The sequence below is a fragment of the Pelophylax lessonae genome (assembly GCF_965119305.1).
Source record: "Pelophylax lessonae genome assembly, chromosome: 1".
Taxonomy (NCBI): domain Eukaryota; kingdom Metazoa; phylum Chordata; class Amphibia; order Anura; family Ranidae; genus Pelophylax; species Pelophylax lessonae.
Window position 1 is genome coordinate 579,157,253 of NC_138768.1, and position 17,711 is coordinate 579,174,963.

The following is a 17,711-nucleotide window of genomic DNA, read 5'->3' on the forward strand; positions in this document are numbered from 1 at the left end:
GCCAAGCATGTCTCCAGATCTAAAACCTATTGAGCATCTGTGGGGCATCCTCAAATGGAAAGTGAAGGAGCGCAAGATCTCTAACATCCACAAGCTCCATGATGTCATTGTGGAAGAGGACTCCAGTGGCAACCTGTGAAGCTCTGGTGAACTCCATGCCCAAGAGGGTTAAGGCAGTGCTGGAAACTAATGGTGGCCACAGAAAATATTGACACTTTGGACCCAATTTGAACATGTTCACTCAGGGGTGTACTCACTTTTGTTGCCAGTGGTTTAGACATTAATGGCTGTGTGTTGAGTTATTTTGAGAGGACAGCACATTTAAACTGTTATACAAGCTGTACACTCACTATTTTACATTGTAGCAAAGTGTAATTTCTTCAGTGCTGTCACATGAAAAGGTATAATAAAATATTTACAAAAATGTGAGGGGTGTACTCACTTTTGTGAGATACTGTAGATCACCCAGAGGTGAATGTTTTTTCTCAACAATATGAAGTTACTCTTTAAAGGAGAAGTACAGCCAAGGCACATTTGGCGGTGCTTCCCCTGTGTATCACAGGAATTTAGATCGTTCTGCACTCCTGTGACCTGCTTTCAGCAGACTGATGTCACAGAGCCAGTGTGATTAGACACAGTGGGAGCTGATCTGCGGGTACCGCGGACTCGATGTCTGCTGGCACCTGCTGATCATTAGGCAGAGAGCCAGAATGGTGACCTGCCTATGTAAACAAGGCAGATAGTCATTCTGTCAGTAGTGAAGGCATTGATCCTGTGTTCCTGCAAAGCAGGAACATAGATCAATGCCTTCCCATAGTAAAATCACCCCCCCCCCCCAGTAGTAAAACATTGGTTAGGCACACTGTTAACCCTTTGATCACCCCTGATGTTTAACCCCTTCCCAGCCAGTGTCATTAGTAGAGTGAAAGCGTACATTTTTAGCACTGATCATTGTATTAGTGTAACTGGTCCAAAAAAGTTTCAAAAGTGTCAGTTAGTGTCCTGTCTGTCCGCTACAATATCGCAGTCCTGCTATAAGTCGCTGATCACTGCCATTACTAGTAAACATTTTAAATAAAAACATAAATAAATAAAAATATCCCATAGTTTGTAGGCATTATGACTTTTGCGCAAACCAATCAATATACGCTTGTTGGGATTTTTTTACCAAAAATATGTAGCAGAATACATATTGGCCTACATTGATGAAGATATTAGATTTTTTTATTTTTGTTTACTGGGTATGTTTTAACCTCCCTAGCGGTATTCCCGAGTGTGGCTCGCGGTTAAATTTCAGTGCCAAAAGTGGTAACCCCGAGCCACACTCGGGGTACCGCTAGGGAGATCGCTGGATCCTGTAAGAGAGGATACTCACCTTGTCCCCGGGATCCAGAGATGTATCCCGGCAGAGTGCGGCGGCCGGATCTTCCTCCCGATGCTCTGTGCCCCGGCTTCCGTCTCCTGCGATGTGACGCTCGCAGGGAGGTGGAACCGGCAGCAAATTCAAACAGTAAAACACACTAAACACACTGATGCATTACAAAATAAAATAAATTCACATCAGTTTGCCCCCCAGTGCCCTTTTCTGCAGTTTTACTGTACTTTTTTATATATATATATATATACAGTATATACACGTGTGTATATATATATATATATATACATACATACATTCTTTAACTTATTTATAGTTATTTATTATATTATAATTTATTTATGATTTTGTGTTTCAAACTTTATCATACCCGAGATGTTATAAAGAAGAACGCACAGTAAAAAAAAAAATCATATGTAAATAGTTGGTTTGGGCTGCTCGTTCTTAAGAATTACATTCAAAATAATAGTACCGCTTTCAGCACCTAAAATCGGAAAGAATCATACCGCCAGGGAGGTTAAAGCAGAAAGTAAAAAATATTGTTTTTTTTTTTCAAAATTGTCGGTCTTTTTTTGTTTATAGCGCAAAAAATAAAAACCGCAGAGGTGATCAAATACCACCAAAAGAAAGCTCTATTTGTGGAGGGGGGAGTACAGGGGGGAAGTACATAATTGAGTCCAGCGTTGCTTAACTTCAACAGAAAAAAGCCAGGTCATAAGGCTAGCTGTGGTGCCCAGGAGGACTGAGTGCTTATTTTTATATTTTTATAGACGCCAGTACACCACTAGAATTCCAGAACCCTTTGAACGTTGGGACCGTAGAACAACCATATTGGGAATCTTGGTTCTTGTGCACAGTCCAATGCGACGTGTAGGGTTAACTGTTTATATGATTCCTCTTCCTAACTTACATGTGCAGACCAGTTAGATGCATGCATATATGTTCTTTATATACATCTTTGCAGGTCTATCAAGTCTTATTTCCTGTGATTTTTTCATTATTTTTTAGGACATGCAGTCCAGGCTTAAGTGGCCGTTGAGGTTTTCCTTTTCCCTATATTTCTACTCTTCTCCTATGTTGAAGGTAAGTTTATTCAATATCCTTGGTGGATGGGGGGCAGGACAGAAGTACCTTTGAATGTTGCTTTTAATCTATTACGGCATCCTTATGCGTATTACCGTCCAATTGATTGTAAGTCATCATCTTACATAAATGTATGTGTCAAAAATGAATAATGTGTATCATAATTTGGGACATATGTATTATAGAGATGTGACATTCCATATACCTCTGATGAAGGAGACTTGGTTTTTCTGAAGCGTGAAGGAAGGCACACTTTACCATTCATTACATTCAGAACAGTTTGTGTACCAGCAGTATTGTTTGCCATTGTGTATCAATAAAATAGTTTTTATATTTTAAATTTACAAATTTGTGTTGTTGTAACAGTGCCAAAAAAGTCCCAACTGGGGGAATGTACAAATTTACAACCACTTTAAAGCGCAGTTCCGGCCTCAAATTGACACAATCGATTTTGGGCCATTCGCCTGCTGAGTGTCACCTGAACAACAAATGGATAGTCACGATTTTTTTTTTTTCACTTACCTTGTTTCAGAAGAAAATATACTTACCTTCCTTCCACTTCCTCCCTCTGCGGCCACGGCCTTCGCCGTCACTTCCTGTCCTGCAATGCGTCCAGGGAGCTCTTACTCATCACTCCCAGGAGGCAATGGGCAGTGACGTAGGCGGCCCGGCTCCTCTCACAGCTTGCACAATGAGCTTAAAAGTAAGAATTTACGATTTACACTAACTTATAAAACTATGTAATACGGGATTAGCGGATGTATTAAGGGCGATGGATCACTATTTGGGCAGTATTTTTTATCAAAAAAACGATTGAGGCCGGAACTCCGCTTTAAGCCTTTGATTGACCAGGTGTAAGAGGAATGGGAAGTACTTGGGGCCAGTCACACTGACAAAGAACATTCAAACAGGAGTCTAGAGATTAGAGATGTAAAGATTAGAGACCTCATTAGTCTTTTGGTGCTCCTTCACTGTGAGGAAGGGCAGTGACCCAGCTTTGTTGCTTAACTTCAACAGAGAAAAGTCAGGTCACAAGGCTAGCTGTGGTGCCTAGCAGGATTGAGTTGATCTCATGACTGGATGGAATGAAATACAAATCCTTTGGCAGGTAAAACAGCTCATGTTTTTCAAGTGGGTATTTAATTGTTTTCTTGGAGTTTAGCTTTACCAGGCTGATTACTAGCTGTTCCAGTCTACTGTCACTCTTGGAGAGGCAGTTGTTACATTAAGAGGTAATACTTAGCCAATTCTCTCTGAAAGTTAAAACCTCTTATCCACTCACTTACTCATTCCAGACAGCAAGGGAGTTGTCTCTATGATGTTACTTTTTTCCTGTCAGCAAACTTAAAGGTCATGCTGACAAAGGGCCTTGGATGAAACACCATTTAGAGTTATCAGGCAAGCACATCATCTAAGTACGTACACTGTTACTTTACTACTTTTGTTCTGATTTAATCCTTTTCGTTTATCCCACATACTGAATTAGATCATTATTGACTTATTTTGCAGAACACGGTATGCACATAATTGTAATCCCAGAGCTTGTTTGCAAATAAAGGCAGAGTTCAAGGAAGGTAGCATAGACCTGAGCAGCAAGGCCATTACAGTGAAGCTTCATATCCTGCTAGATCTACCTACCTAAATCCAAACCTAGACCATATTACTATTGAACCACAAGTTGAGAATGGTCCAGCTAGTACTAATAATCCATTTGATTGGAGCCGTGGCTCCTCTGTATCGTTCTGAAACGAAATCTATATATACACCAAAAACACAACAATGGCCATGGTGATAGCATGACTTTTTTATCACTTTGAAAGACCAAGTAGACAAGGGAGCAGTACCCATAAAACCGCTACACACTTTGTAGGTGTCCCCACCACTAATGCTACATTGGCTTTCAAATATAGGTGACAGGGTAGCAGATCCCTGTTTTTGCACCAGTACTTAAAACGGTATTAAACCCAAAAATAAAAAATACTATATTGCAGTTTTTTTTTTTGTTTTTTGTTTTTTTATTCTTTACTTCAACTGTTGATCCAGTCAGTATCCTTCTTCCTGTCTTAAGATGGAGGATCAATGAAGATACCCTTGGACAGCTGCATTATAAATCTGGGAAGAGGATTGTGTTCCAATTACTATAGCAAATTCAGATAGACGTGACTACTAAATTAAAGCTGAACTCCAGTTAACACTTTTTTAAGTAGTAACAGTGACAGTTTTTTGTTTCTTTTTTGAAATAAAGATATCAAATAAATTAATAAAAGCTTATCATTGTAAGCACATATTTCAGTATTAAATGGAGTGTTCCCAACACCCTAACTGCCACTTTTACTGGACAGCTTGGTCTGATCAATAAAGCTGAAAATAACACTTGCTGGCAGGATATGCAGGTGAAAAAAAGGGCAAAAAAAAGCCCAAAGAAGAAAACCAATAACACTTAGGGCTCTTTCACACGGGCGTTCCGTATGTCCATTTTTCATCCCATCCGTTTGCGGATGAAAAACTGACATAATGTATCTCTATGTAAATACGGATGTCAGCGGAAGAGAAACCTATTTTTTCTTCCGTTCAAAAAACGGAACGGACGCAAAAACGGATGTCAGCGGTGTCATCCGCTGACATCCGTATTTACATAGAGATACATTATGTCCGTTTTTCATCCGCAAACAGATGGGATGAAAAACGGACAGACGGACCGGATGACACAAGTGTCATCCGTGTCCGTTTCAAAAAAAAAAAAAAAGGACCTGATGGGGCAAAAAAAAAAACTGAACGCCCGTGTGAAAGTGCCCTTACTGGGAGGATCTCCAGGTGAAAACAAAGGGCAAAAAAAGCCCAAAAAAGAAAACCAATGCAGCCACCACATTAAACATTGTTTTTGAGTTTAATACCACTTTACCGCTTCTGGTATCTGAACATTATTATTTGATATTATCTTTTGCTCTCTCTCCATCATCATGTAGCTTGACGTTGCTTGCTTTCCTCATATCCCAGCCTAATTTTTTTAACAGTGTCTGTAGCCTTCCAACAGACTGGCAAAAATCGAATCCACCCTTAATTATGCTGTTTGGCAATCTCTCATCTTGCTTCTACAAATATTTCTCCTCTTTTTCAGTCCCTCCACTGGTTGTCTACAACTAAGTGATTTTAATTTGAACTGTTAACAAACTCTTTTTTTTAAAGATAAGTCAAAGGGTTATGTAGCTATACAATTAAATCCTTGTGTGACTATGCAGGTTATGAGATATGTTAGTTGTTAGGCGGGGATGGAGAATTATGAGGATAGAAAGAAAGGAGGAGAAGGAATTCAGGGAGCTCAGCTTGGGGGTCTCAGTGAGGCATTATCTAACAAAACATACACTGTCTAACATACATCTTACTCATTCTTATGTAACACTGGACAATGTTACTGATTATTGCAGAACTCTTTTCGCCCACAAGATGGCAATGACACCTTTGCCATCTTTAGTTAGTGACTTGCTTTAAACAGGGGCACCCTGGGAGATTTTGTTTAAATCCATAACCATCCCTGGAAAGCAACTATAATACCCATGTGCACTTGAGAGCAGGGGGGCTCACATAAAAGGAAAATCCCCAGAAAGGGCCAGGGCAGTTGGGAGAAGACCAGAGAAGAAAGGAAGAAGAGGTGCTACATTGTGCTGTGCTTGGCGAGTGGGCCTAGTGCTGAATTCACTGGATGCTGCTGCACCTAACAGCCAGGAGGCTGGATCGGAGACAGTCTTCTACAGGATTGGCTGTCCGGGTGCTACTCCTCAGCACTGATGTGATCCAGAACAACATTGCTCAGATCTGCTGAGGAGATCGCCTCTACACAAGTTGCCACCATTATTTGGCTACAAGATAAGGGGGCCTCCCACTGTTCATCTAAGCCATCCCCACCAGAGGACTGCCAAGGAATTAATGGTGAGAGAGTCATAGACCCACCATCGCTTGACTGATTTAGCTAAGGCTCAATTATTTCAACCAGGCCAACCAGGGCCAAATCCAAAAATGCTATGGATGGGCGACATCTGACCCAGAGATGGCAACCCTCACCTGGATCACAACCTGTGAAGGACTCTTATCTTCCCTCCTGGCTGAGCTTGGAAAGTTTATAGAAAGTCTTCTGAAAAATTCTGCCACGCCAACTAGCTATCGCAGGTTAAGGTTCATTTCTAGAAGGTCCCTCACCCCATCAGAGAAGGATGACTTCATCAGTACAAACAACTGACCACTGCCCCCACCTATAAGTGGCCTTCACAGCAAGGAGCACATGTCAAACAAACCCAAAGAAAATTCCCAGCTCAACTTACCAACCAGCCTCAAACCAACCACATTATCCTATCCAATAGTATGCTTTAAAAACATTGGTTTAATTTGCACACATTTGCAAATGCATGCGTAAGCTGCAGAGCCACTTCACGGCACCCCAGTATTATCTGCAGTCCTACCTCTATACATTTTTGACAGATTTCATGGTAGAAGCACATGCATTATAACTTTATGAAGAGTTCCTGAAGCACATACCACTCCAGACGTTGGAGGAGTTAGAGATCTGGGGGATCGGGACCCAGAAGTTTCTGTATGATAGGTATGTCCCCATTAGACTCACCTTTAGCCCCTTGGTAGCAGAGAGCTTCAAGGCTTTTAAAACTTTGGCTGTGGTGTGTACACAACCCACAGGATCGAAGCAAAGCTCCATACTGATAGGGACCAAAACTGATCTGGCACAAAGATTGCTCATCCCGTTGACTATGAAGGACACCATATCCGTCGAGACAATTCAGTTGCGTCAGGCCTATCAATGTGTTTTGCAAGAGCAGAGGACCCCTGAAAAGGAAGTCGGGAGACTCAGGAAGAGTGAGTCAGATGAGAAGGTGCTCCAACCCGGTGAAATTGCCTAAGAGCCACAGTTAGGTTGACCTGTGACCAACCCTGGCCCATTGTCATTCTTGAAACCAAATCACAAAGAAGAGAGATCAGAATCAAAGTAATTCCTTAGATAATTCCCACCAAGGCCTTGCAGCACAGCCACGGCAAGTGTGCTTGAAATAACACAGAAATTCCTGTCAAACTGAAGCCTAGGATGCTGCTCGGGCAAGTGAACTCAGAAATCTCAGTGAGCACACCAAGTCTAGTAGAGGGAGCATCGAAGGATGGATTTTACCATCATGATTTCCCTCTACCTGATGAGTGGAGGCAGAGGATTCAAGAGCAACTATTGAGCTGGCAGAGGATCTTCTTGACCAATGACTATGACGTGGACTGTGCCAAGAGCACCAACCATCAGATCCAACTCAATGAGGACAAGCCTCTTAAGGAGAGAGCATGAAGGATCCTGCTATGGTGACTTGGAAGATCTCTGACAACAGCTAGCAGAGTTGAAGTGAACAGGAGTCAAGAAGCCCTTATGCGTTTCCCTATAGCTGTGGTGAGAAAGAAGAATGGGTCCTTATGTATGTGTAATGACTACCAAACCTTCATCCGTGGATCATCCCTGGCCAGTGTACCACCCCCAGGATAAAAGATGCCTTACAATGCCTATCCAGAGCCAAATGGTTCAGTATGTTGGACCTAAAGAGTGGGTACTATCAGATTACTATGCACCTCGAAGACAAAGAGAAGACAGGATGCCTCAGAGGCTACCAGGATCCCCAGCCACCTTCCAATGGCTGATGGAGTGAACTGTGGGTGGCATGAATTTGATTAAAGTCCTGGTGTATCTATACTAATGTGCTATGTACATTATCATAGTATTTGGGAAGACCCTGGAGGAGCACAAAGAGCGGCACTGCAAAGGCTTCATGAAGAAGGACTGAAGTTATTCCTGGAAAAGTGCCAGTTCTATCAGATATCTGTCATATACCTGGGGCACATTGTCTCTGCTGTGAGGATTGTCACTGACCCTGACAAGATAGAGGCTGTCTCCTCATGGCCCAGATCCAACACCGTTAATGAACTAAGATTGTTCCTAGGGTTCCGTTCATACTGCTGAAGTTTCATGGAAAGAGTCCAAAGAAGGGCAACTAAGCTAGTTAGGGGATTGGAGGACCTAAATTATGAGGAGAGTTTACAAGTGCTTGATTTAGTCTCCCTAGAGAAGAGACGCCTGAGAGGGGACATGATAGCGATTTAGAAATACCTCATTGGTGATCTTAGCATAAAAAAAAAAATATTCAGTCGCAAGGAATGTAAGAGGACACGAGGCCATACAATGCGACTAGAGGAGAAGCGATTAACCCTCAGGCTACGCAAGGGGTTTTTTACAGTGAGGTCAATAAGATTGTGGAACTCTCTTCCACAAATGGTGGTAACTGTGGACAGTATGGCTACTTTTAAAAGACTCATGGACATACATCTCCAACATCAAAACATTAAGGGGTATGGGAAATTAATACGTCCACAAACACCTACACAGGTTGAACTGGATGGACTGTTGTCTTTATTCAACCGCAAATACTATGTAACTATGTATGTATCTAGGGCCTGAGCTAACGTTAAAGCTGATAAGAGATTGCTTCCACTGGCCCCAAATGCTGCAGGCTGAGGTGGAGGGACAGGAATCTCTCTTATCTGCCCCAACACTTATGCCTCCTATCACTCTCTTGCAGGCATCTGACAGACCCAAAACTATTGGATGCTGAAGATTCTGTTAGTGACCATAGCTCTGTAAGGCTCAGTTCATATTAGTGCGATAGCAGACATCGCATGTGATTCGGAGCACACTGCTCTGAAAATCACATGCAATGTCTGTGCGATGTGAATTCAGCCATACAGATAGTATGGCTGAATTCGCATCTGATTTGGCACAAACACACACAGGACCCTTTTTTGGGTCCACAGCAGAATCGAATCGCATGGTGGTTCACACTTATGCGATCCGATTCATGTCCGAATGTCAGTTCGCTCTGCAATTTGTGAACTGATCTGGGGGTATCGTTAATTTTGAATTGACACCCCCACTGATTCGCATATGGCAGTGTGAACTGCCTGCGCTGGGAATGTGATGCGGGAACCCGCAGTAGATTCGCAGGGTTCCTGCACAGCACAAGTGTGAACCGGGACTAAAAGAGCAAAGATTGGAAGCATAGGCTGTTGGATAGGTAAGTATTGTTACTTTTTTTTTTTTTTTTTTTTACATTTTTTGAGCAGCTTTAAAAGTTAACACTGAAGTACTATTTAACTGTGAAACCAGCATATAGTTAACTGGAAGAGCAGCATTCAAAATATGTTATCACTATGCAGCTATGCCACTCCAGGTAGAGTTTATTACACCCACTTGCTGTGGAAGAAGAATTCAAGGTATGTGTCTACACCTTTTTGACCTATGAAAATTTACCAAAATAAATGATGTTTAACACAAAAGGTACTAAGTGAAAAGGATGTAATTAGAATTGTAATCATTTCCTATTATATATCAAAGTATATTACTCACTATTGTTGACAAAACTCTTTTATACTCTTACCCTTTACAGGATTAGATTTACCATGAGGAAATTGAGCACTTCCTGGGACACTAAGAATGCAAATGAGAGTGAAGGGGTGCTTTAAGCTGGCACTGACTGATGGAAACTTGACATGGTGTTCAGTGTCATGATATGCTTCCGGCTTCCTGAGTATGCATTAAAGTTTAAAGCCATTGGTTGCCTTCCAAAGGGGAGGGATTCTGGGGGCTACATTAGTGGGTGAAGGGGACAGAAGCACTGAACTGACATTCCTCAAGCCATTGGACAAATTCCCAACATCCTTTCTGATTTTACCTGTTTTTTTTTTTTTTTGTCAGACTTATTGGTGAGGCTTACCTTGTTAGGGTATATATGGCCCAGTTTCTTTGTTGGTACGACTTGAGTAAAGTATGGTATGCTAACTCAGAAAAGCCAAACCACATTCCTTTCCAACTTAAAGTGGAACGCATGTCCCACTGTGAAAAATTGCTTCGAGCTAGAGTTTTCGGGGGGGGGGGGGGGGGGAGCCTTTGCCTTCTACTCTTAGCAATGTTTCTGTCTCTATGTACTACTGTATTATAATGCGCATGCACCGTGCCGAGTAAATTCAAGCTCATTTTTGCATACCGAGAATAGAGCTGAGTGCCAGAAAGAATGTAACTTCTGTATGCATGTGCAAGAGTTACATCATCAGTGGCCTTTCAATGGCTGAAGAGGAGCTTCACAAGACCTAGATAAAGCAGCGAGGAAGATGGTGGTGGTGGGGGACAAAGTGGCAACTAGAGGTTGGACCTGTCACAGCTGGAGAAAGGCTGTCAGGTAAGTGAGCTATAATGTTCAAGTATTCTGTGCTGTGCATACTTGCACTTCATGGCAAGAGCCCTTCTTCACCCTGTGGAATTTAGTTAGTGGTGTTGCACGAACATATTCATACACAGTTAACTCTCATCTAACATGATTATCTAGTAACTGCAATCTCTATGTTGCATTGCGATAATGCATGTTATATACATTAGTGTGCTGTGGTAATACTCATTTTAAATGGCACCACAACACACCTCCACGAGGCAACTTCTCAATGCGATTCATTGAGTACCAAAAAATACAGCAGGTACTATTTGAGATCTGTTTTGGTGCATTGGGCAGCCTATTGAAAAGAACTAGCTGCCCTATTGCAAGATACGTTAAAGGGCTGTAATATGCATGTTAATGCACACCACACCTGATCAACTTGGTGTGAGTCCTAAGGCTGTTAGTTTATGAATGGTCACCTATTGAAGGCCTGATTAAGAAGCAGATAACCCATACACTGTCAAAACCATTAATATAAAATACATTGAAAGAGAATGGACAAGCCTTTGCCTAACTTCTTCAAAGCAAAAAGACATACATACCTGCATATAGGGATATCTAGACCTTTATGAAAAATACAGCCACCATTAATGCAAAAACTTGTATATTTTTCTGGACAGGCAAAATCCTCTTCTGAAAGTGGTATTGAATCCTTATCTAATAAAACATGTAAATTGTGAGACAAATATTTGGTTACCTTTGAAATATTTTATGTTTGTTTTGTATAACATTAATTTTAAGCGACCTCAGTTTGAAGATTCTGGATGCCAAAGCTTAAAACGGAGATGGTAGAAAGTTAATCAAGCTCCCTATGCACTGTACATGCTAGGAACATATATAATTAGGGTTGGTAAATAATACTTTTGAATCATTTGGCATTAAAATATCAGTTGTTCTGTGACAAAATGCATAGCGGATGTCCTTTAAGTAACTTACAGAGGAGTTCCAGTCTGTAAAAAAAAAAAAAAAATTAAAGTCAGCAGCTACAAATGCTGTAGCTGCTAACTTCTAATCTAAGGACACTTACCTGTCCAGGGGTCCTGCGATGTCGGCACCCCAAGCTGATTTGTCCATCGGATTCTGGTGCTGGCACTGGCATTGCAAGCAAGGGAAACCAGCAGTGAAGCCTTCAGGTTTTACAGCCAGTTTCCTACTGTGCATGCATGAGTCGCGCTGCGCTTTCTGAACGGTCCTGCCATCTTCTGGGACACACGCTGGTAGGCAGAGAGGTGAAGGAGGAGGGGCCAAACATGACGTATGACGTAGATTGCCATGCGGCAATGTTATCTGGAAGTGGGAGCGGGTAATTGTCAAAACCAGGTATTGGCTCCCCCCCAAAACACTGGCCATGTGGCAGTGGGGGGGGGGGGTGCGATCAAGGGGAGCATCCCCTTCTGGGTGGAGCTCTGCTTTAAAGGACAACTGTAGATTTTTTTTTTCTTTACTCATTTTTCCCACCCACCAGGACTTAATTCCCCCCCTAGCCCAATGCTTGCATGCTTCATCCCTTTTTGTACCATGGAAAGGTTGTGCTCAGTGACTGATTAAAGTATGGTTTTCTTATAGAAATGAATGGGGCTGCAGCATGCATATGCTGTAAAAAGCAGCCATTTTCAAAGGATCGGCTGTGCAGTTCTGAGCAGGGCCACATAGTGAGGATCAGTGGATTGGGGCTGAAGGTAAGTATAAGACCCAGTGAACAACACTCAGGAGAGGTGGAGGGAGCTAATACTAGAAATAAATAAATAAAACCAAATTTTTTTCCTCCAAAGCAGCCAGTTTTATACCCTAGAGTGGATCTAACCTCAAAAAGTGTAGATTTGCTATGTTATAGGGAACATCTAGAAATGGTAATTGCATCGAAGTGATGCCCTGAAAAATGCACCACTTGTCTTAAATTCTTTTACAAAAATAGCAGTGCACTTCCTGGTATGTGAGTGTTCCTAATCACTCATGTTCCTAAAGCCTAAAGAGTAAAACCACCACACAAATTCCAATATCTCTCAAGAAATTAATATGATATCTATTTTTGAGGTTCTGGGACTGACATTACCAATACATTGCCAGTAGCCATTCCAAGGAGTTCCCACTCCCTCTGAATAACTAGGGCACTCAAAGGTTGGGAAGAACAGCCAAACTACTAGGAGGACAGGAGGAGAGTAGAAAATTATTATAGTGATCTTTCTGCTGGTGTAACCAAGATACATTAGAAGCCCCATGGAATGAAAATTAGGGCTGCATTTACTAAATCTGGCCAGACATTAAACAATCTTCTTGTTCAATTTCCTTTAGATTTACATTCCTCAATGTAGTGCCTGATTACATACTGTACTAATTGAAAGTGTTTAGGTTTGAACTCATATTATATGGTTTTGGTTAATTCTAAGGAAAATTGTAGACACAGTATGCCTGCGTAAAAGACATAGAGAAAAAAAAGACAAAGGTAAAATAGGTGTTTTTTTTTGTACACATATTAGCTTCACATAATGTTCTATCATGAGTAGCAATAGTAACCTAATATAAAGTTATTTACTCACTATCATGGTATGGTAAGGAAAACAAGGTGCCAAAATGTGGACACCTTAAATCTCCTGTGATAAAAATCCAGCCCTAATAGAAGTAGCAGTAAAGTGTTTTAACATGTCAGCAATATGCAAGCACAATGTTTGGAGCCTAAAGAGATGCTGTCACTTTTCCCATTTTATAGCCCCCTGCCCTTGTTACACTAGCATTATCAGTGATCTCATTCTGCTATTGAAGTGGCAAACCGCCAACTCGAAGGTGCAATATAGGATTTATCCTGCAGCAAACACCAGAAACACCCCACTGTGCCCTAGCTAGCCGGCATCTGAACAAAATACTCTATGGAGTTGATTTACTAAAGGAAAATAGATATAGTTGAACTCTAAAAGTTGCAACTGCTTCAGAGCTTAGTAAATGAACAGAAGCTTCCATCATCCAATAATGTGCAAGCAAAAATGCTCTTTGTTTATGTTCCTTGCACATGATTGGAGTTTCTTTCCAAAGTGAAGCTTTACCTCATTTACTAAGCGCTAGAGCAACTGCACCTTGCAAAGTGCACAGTCTATTTGCCTTTAGTAAATCAAGCCCTATTAGCCACAAATTGCTTTCAACAGAGGACCCAGAGTCCTTGGTTTTGCTAAGGACAACACTGTCCTCATCAATCTCAACCCACTCATAAACACTAAAACAGACGAACATTGCAGAGCTCTGTGGCCTACCTTGGCTTATACTTGTGGGGCAGTGACCCCAGATGGATTAGGATGGACGCTCCCATCAGTCCTCTGCAAGCTGCCCCTGTCCCTGGATAAAATCCATTTTCACTGCTGTTCTACCTCACCCCCAGGACTTTATTGCTGCTCCCTGCCCAATGTCCCCTTCTTCTATGGTCCCCTCCTTCTATGGTCCTGACCCTTTTTCATCTTCAATACCCAAGATGATAAATACTTGTGCATAACTAAGATTAGCCTCCTGCAGCATATCATTGATGGTGTAATTAAATAATTTTGCTGACTCCTCATTGCCATTTTGTGGGGATATGGCAGACTTAGCAGAAGAAGAAGAGGAGGAAGATGGTGCAATAGCAGCAGTTGCAGTCTGGGAGGGGGAAAACAAGAAGGTACTCAACTACCTCCTGCACATGCTGTGGCTGTACAGCTCAGCCACACTGAGATAATAAAGTCAGGTGTGCCCTACCTCAGCGTGGTGCCCCCTGACCATCACTTTGTCCTGCAGAACCTGCAGGTCCTCTAATACCTCTGCTTGCAGTACTCCTGCCTCTCCTTTAGGCTTGCCTGACTTTTTTATTGGCATATATGGCAATAAGGGGAATAAATTGAGCTGCTTTGGTGGTCACTACTTACGGCAGTGAAGTATGCAGTGACATGCTGCAAATAAGACAGCACAAGTGTATGCTGCAGACTCTGAGATAATAAGAAAGGCCCTAACAAAACAAAATAAAACCCACCCCCAAAAAACATAAAAAATATAAACACTGAAACAATAAACTCTGACCCTATTTTTCCTAGCAGAAAATTAAAAAAAAACAAAGATTACAAAAATATCAAAAGAAAGGTAATATTAAAAAGTACTGTTGGGTTTCCAAGCTGTGAACATAGAGAGGTACTCAAGAATATATAGCTACAAAACTGCATTCCAGAGAACTTTAGCACAATATAGCACAGTATAGCAATGTACACTACACAGACTGTTAACTACTCCAACATACACTGAGAAATGGCTGCTAGGTAAATACCCTTTGATAGTGAGGGGGTTGGCGTATGAAAAAAGACCCATTATTGGAACCTTCTAAGGTAGATGGCCTAAGTTCAAAGGCCACACAGTGCAGCAATATAGTTACAAAGAATTTGGTGCAGCAGATTCTTGCATTAATTCACCAGGGTATGCTGTGAACCCATGGTAGGGCCAAAACCTAACCTCATCCCTACTTAAGATATTATGGTATTGTTGCATCTTGGTTTTGAATACATTCACACTGGATCATGCATCTGCACAGGTACAATGACCATTATAAGACATTGCAACTCTTTATGCAGGATTTACTATATATACTTATGATGAATGCAGCGTACGGTGCTGTGGCACAATGATGGCCAAGTACACCCAAAACCCCCTTGTGCACAGAAACACAGGAACACCACCAAGACAAATAAGAAGCCAGGGGCTGACTCAGCATACCGCTGCTAAACTAAAATATATTTTTTGTGAGGATTGACCCCTTAGTAGACTTCTACAAGACTGTTGTAACACAATACTATTATTAGTGTCTATACTTTTTTTTTTTGGATTATATAGTGAGGGGTTAGAAATCTTGCTAGGTTTTTATTGCTTAGGTTCACCTCCCTATCTGTCCTGGTGAACACTGAATTAAATCCAAAATTGTGAGTTGTTACCAGAACAGGAAAAAAGGGGGGAGGGGAATCTTCTAAAGAGTACCTATGTTCCAGTAATTACTGTCTATAAGGGGATTTCCTTACTTTGAAGAGATTTATGTATCTTTGAAGAGATTGCTTTATCTACAGGACAAGAAAGGAAGGTAAATCTCCCAAGTTGGACACACATTGTACAAAAAATACTCTGTCAACAACTAAAAACAGTTTGAGCTTTAGGTAAACTTTAGAATGTAAACACAATTTTTGGTTTTTAAAACACAATTTTTGGTTTTAGATATATATGTTGGTGTTAATCGCCAGCAGTAACTAAAAATAAATGAAATGTGTACCATGTAAATTCTATGCAGAATTAATAAATCATAAAGTGCAACATATAGGCATGAACCATATAAAGGAGCCGCAGCTGAATCGTATATAACGTGAAAGTGGTTTAAATACACCTATGGAGGTGTACAGAGCCACGCTCATCTAAAGTGCACTAAGTGTGGTGTTTCAATATAGTGAACCATTAAAAGGTAATAGTGCATATAAATATTAAAATTATTAGAATAAATCACTGATGTCTCTTAAAAGATATAAATATAAAGTGCATTGGCAATGGTGAATATAAAGTGCAACAATGTTAAGTGAAATAAATAACATATAAAGTCCCATGCACAGTGAAATAAATATAAAATGCAGCAGCAGTAAGTGAAAAAATCACATATAGAGTCCCATGCACCAACAAACTTCAGTGCAGTCTCCAGAAGATTCTTCCACACACAAACAGATCTTCAATCCCTTCACCACATGGACACCCAATGTGTGAAAAGGCTTACCAGAAATCACGACTAGAGTTGAGCGGACACCTGGATGTCCGTGTTCGGCGGGTTCGGCCGAACTTAAAAAAAAAGTCCGGGTCCGTGTCCCGGACTTTTTCTGAACTTTACCCGGACACCGAACCCCATTGAAGTCAATGGGGACCCGAACTTTCAGGCACTAAAATGGCTCTATGGCTCTAAAACACCAATGGAAAGGGCTACAGTGCTGCAAATGGCAGCAAAATGTAGTTAAGAGCATGGCAAGTGCTCTTAAAAAAAAAAAATTCCCCTTTATATTAATTTTTTAATAGCAGATTTGAACAGCAATCTGTAGTGAAATATAGCTGAACGCTGCACACAACAGACTGAAAAAAATAGATTTTTTTCTCCCTCCTCCTCCTCCTCCTCCTCAGTGGGGTCAAGTGAGGGCAAAAAGATTGTTCACTGCACCATCCCCCACACAGCAAAATCGATGTAGACTGTCCCTGCCTAATCTCCAGCTTGGCCCTAATATGCTCAATAAGATCGTTCACTGCACCACCCCCCACACAGCAAAATCGATGTAGACTGACCCTGCCTAATCTCCAGCCTGGCCCTAAAATGCTCTAATAACTTTCCCTGCCTGCACTCCGACCTGTCCCTGCATTCTTTTCGGACACAATTTTTCACAGAATCACTGTCTGTCCCTAATCAGCAGCCAGCACGTATGATGTGTGCTCTGTCCCTAAACTACAGCAGAATGTTGCGGCGCACTGGGGCTCTCGAACTTATAAAGACATGGTCACATGCTTCAGATGGCCAATCAGAGCTACTAATACATTAGTAGGCATGGCTGCGATGGCGCACACCAGTTAAACGCTTGTTGATTGGTTGTTGAAAGCCCGCCATTAAAAGCGCGCCATTACATACAAAACAGGAAATAAAATGACCGAACACGGATTTTAAACCCGAACATACAGTAAAGTTTTCGGGTCTGTGTTCGGGTAACAAAAATCCAATTATTCGGTACGAACACGAATAATACAGTCCGTGTTCGCTCAACACTAATCACGACCCCTTAATTATAGGGGGTCAGTGTGAGCAGAATGATATTCATCAAAAAGCCAATATTCCAGAGTAGATTAGAGCCCTCCTGGAGGATCCACCTTGCAATCGCCAATATACTATTCAACTTCAGAATCCTTAGCCAGCCCCACGTTCCTCAGCAGTATAAAGTAAA

General features: G+C 41.4%; 1 protein-coding gene across 1 annotated transcript in view; it reads right to left on the reverse strand.

Moving 5' to 3' along the window:
- EPGN (epithelial mitogen) overlaps nt 1-17,711 on the reverse strand; it is a gene marked incomplete at both ends in the record, with an annotated part of 37,608 nt that overhangs the window by 17,461 nt on the left and 2,436 nt on the right. The window contains one exon of the mRNA XM_082256337.1: nt 11,301-11,415. Within this exon, the coding sequence (XP_082112463.1) occupies nt 11,301-11,415 (115 nt within the window). The remainder of the gene's footprint in view (nt 1-11,300; nt 11,416-17,711) is intronic.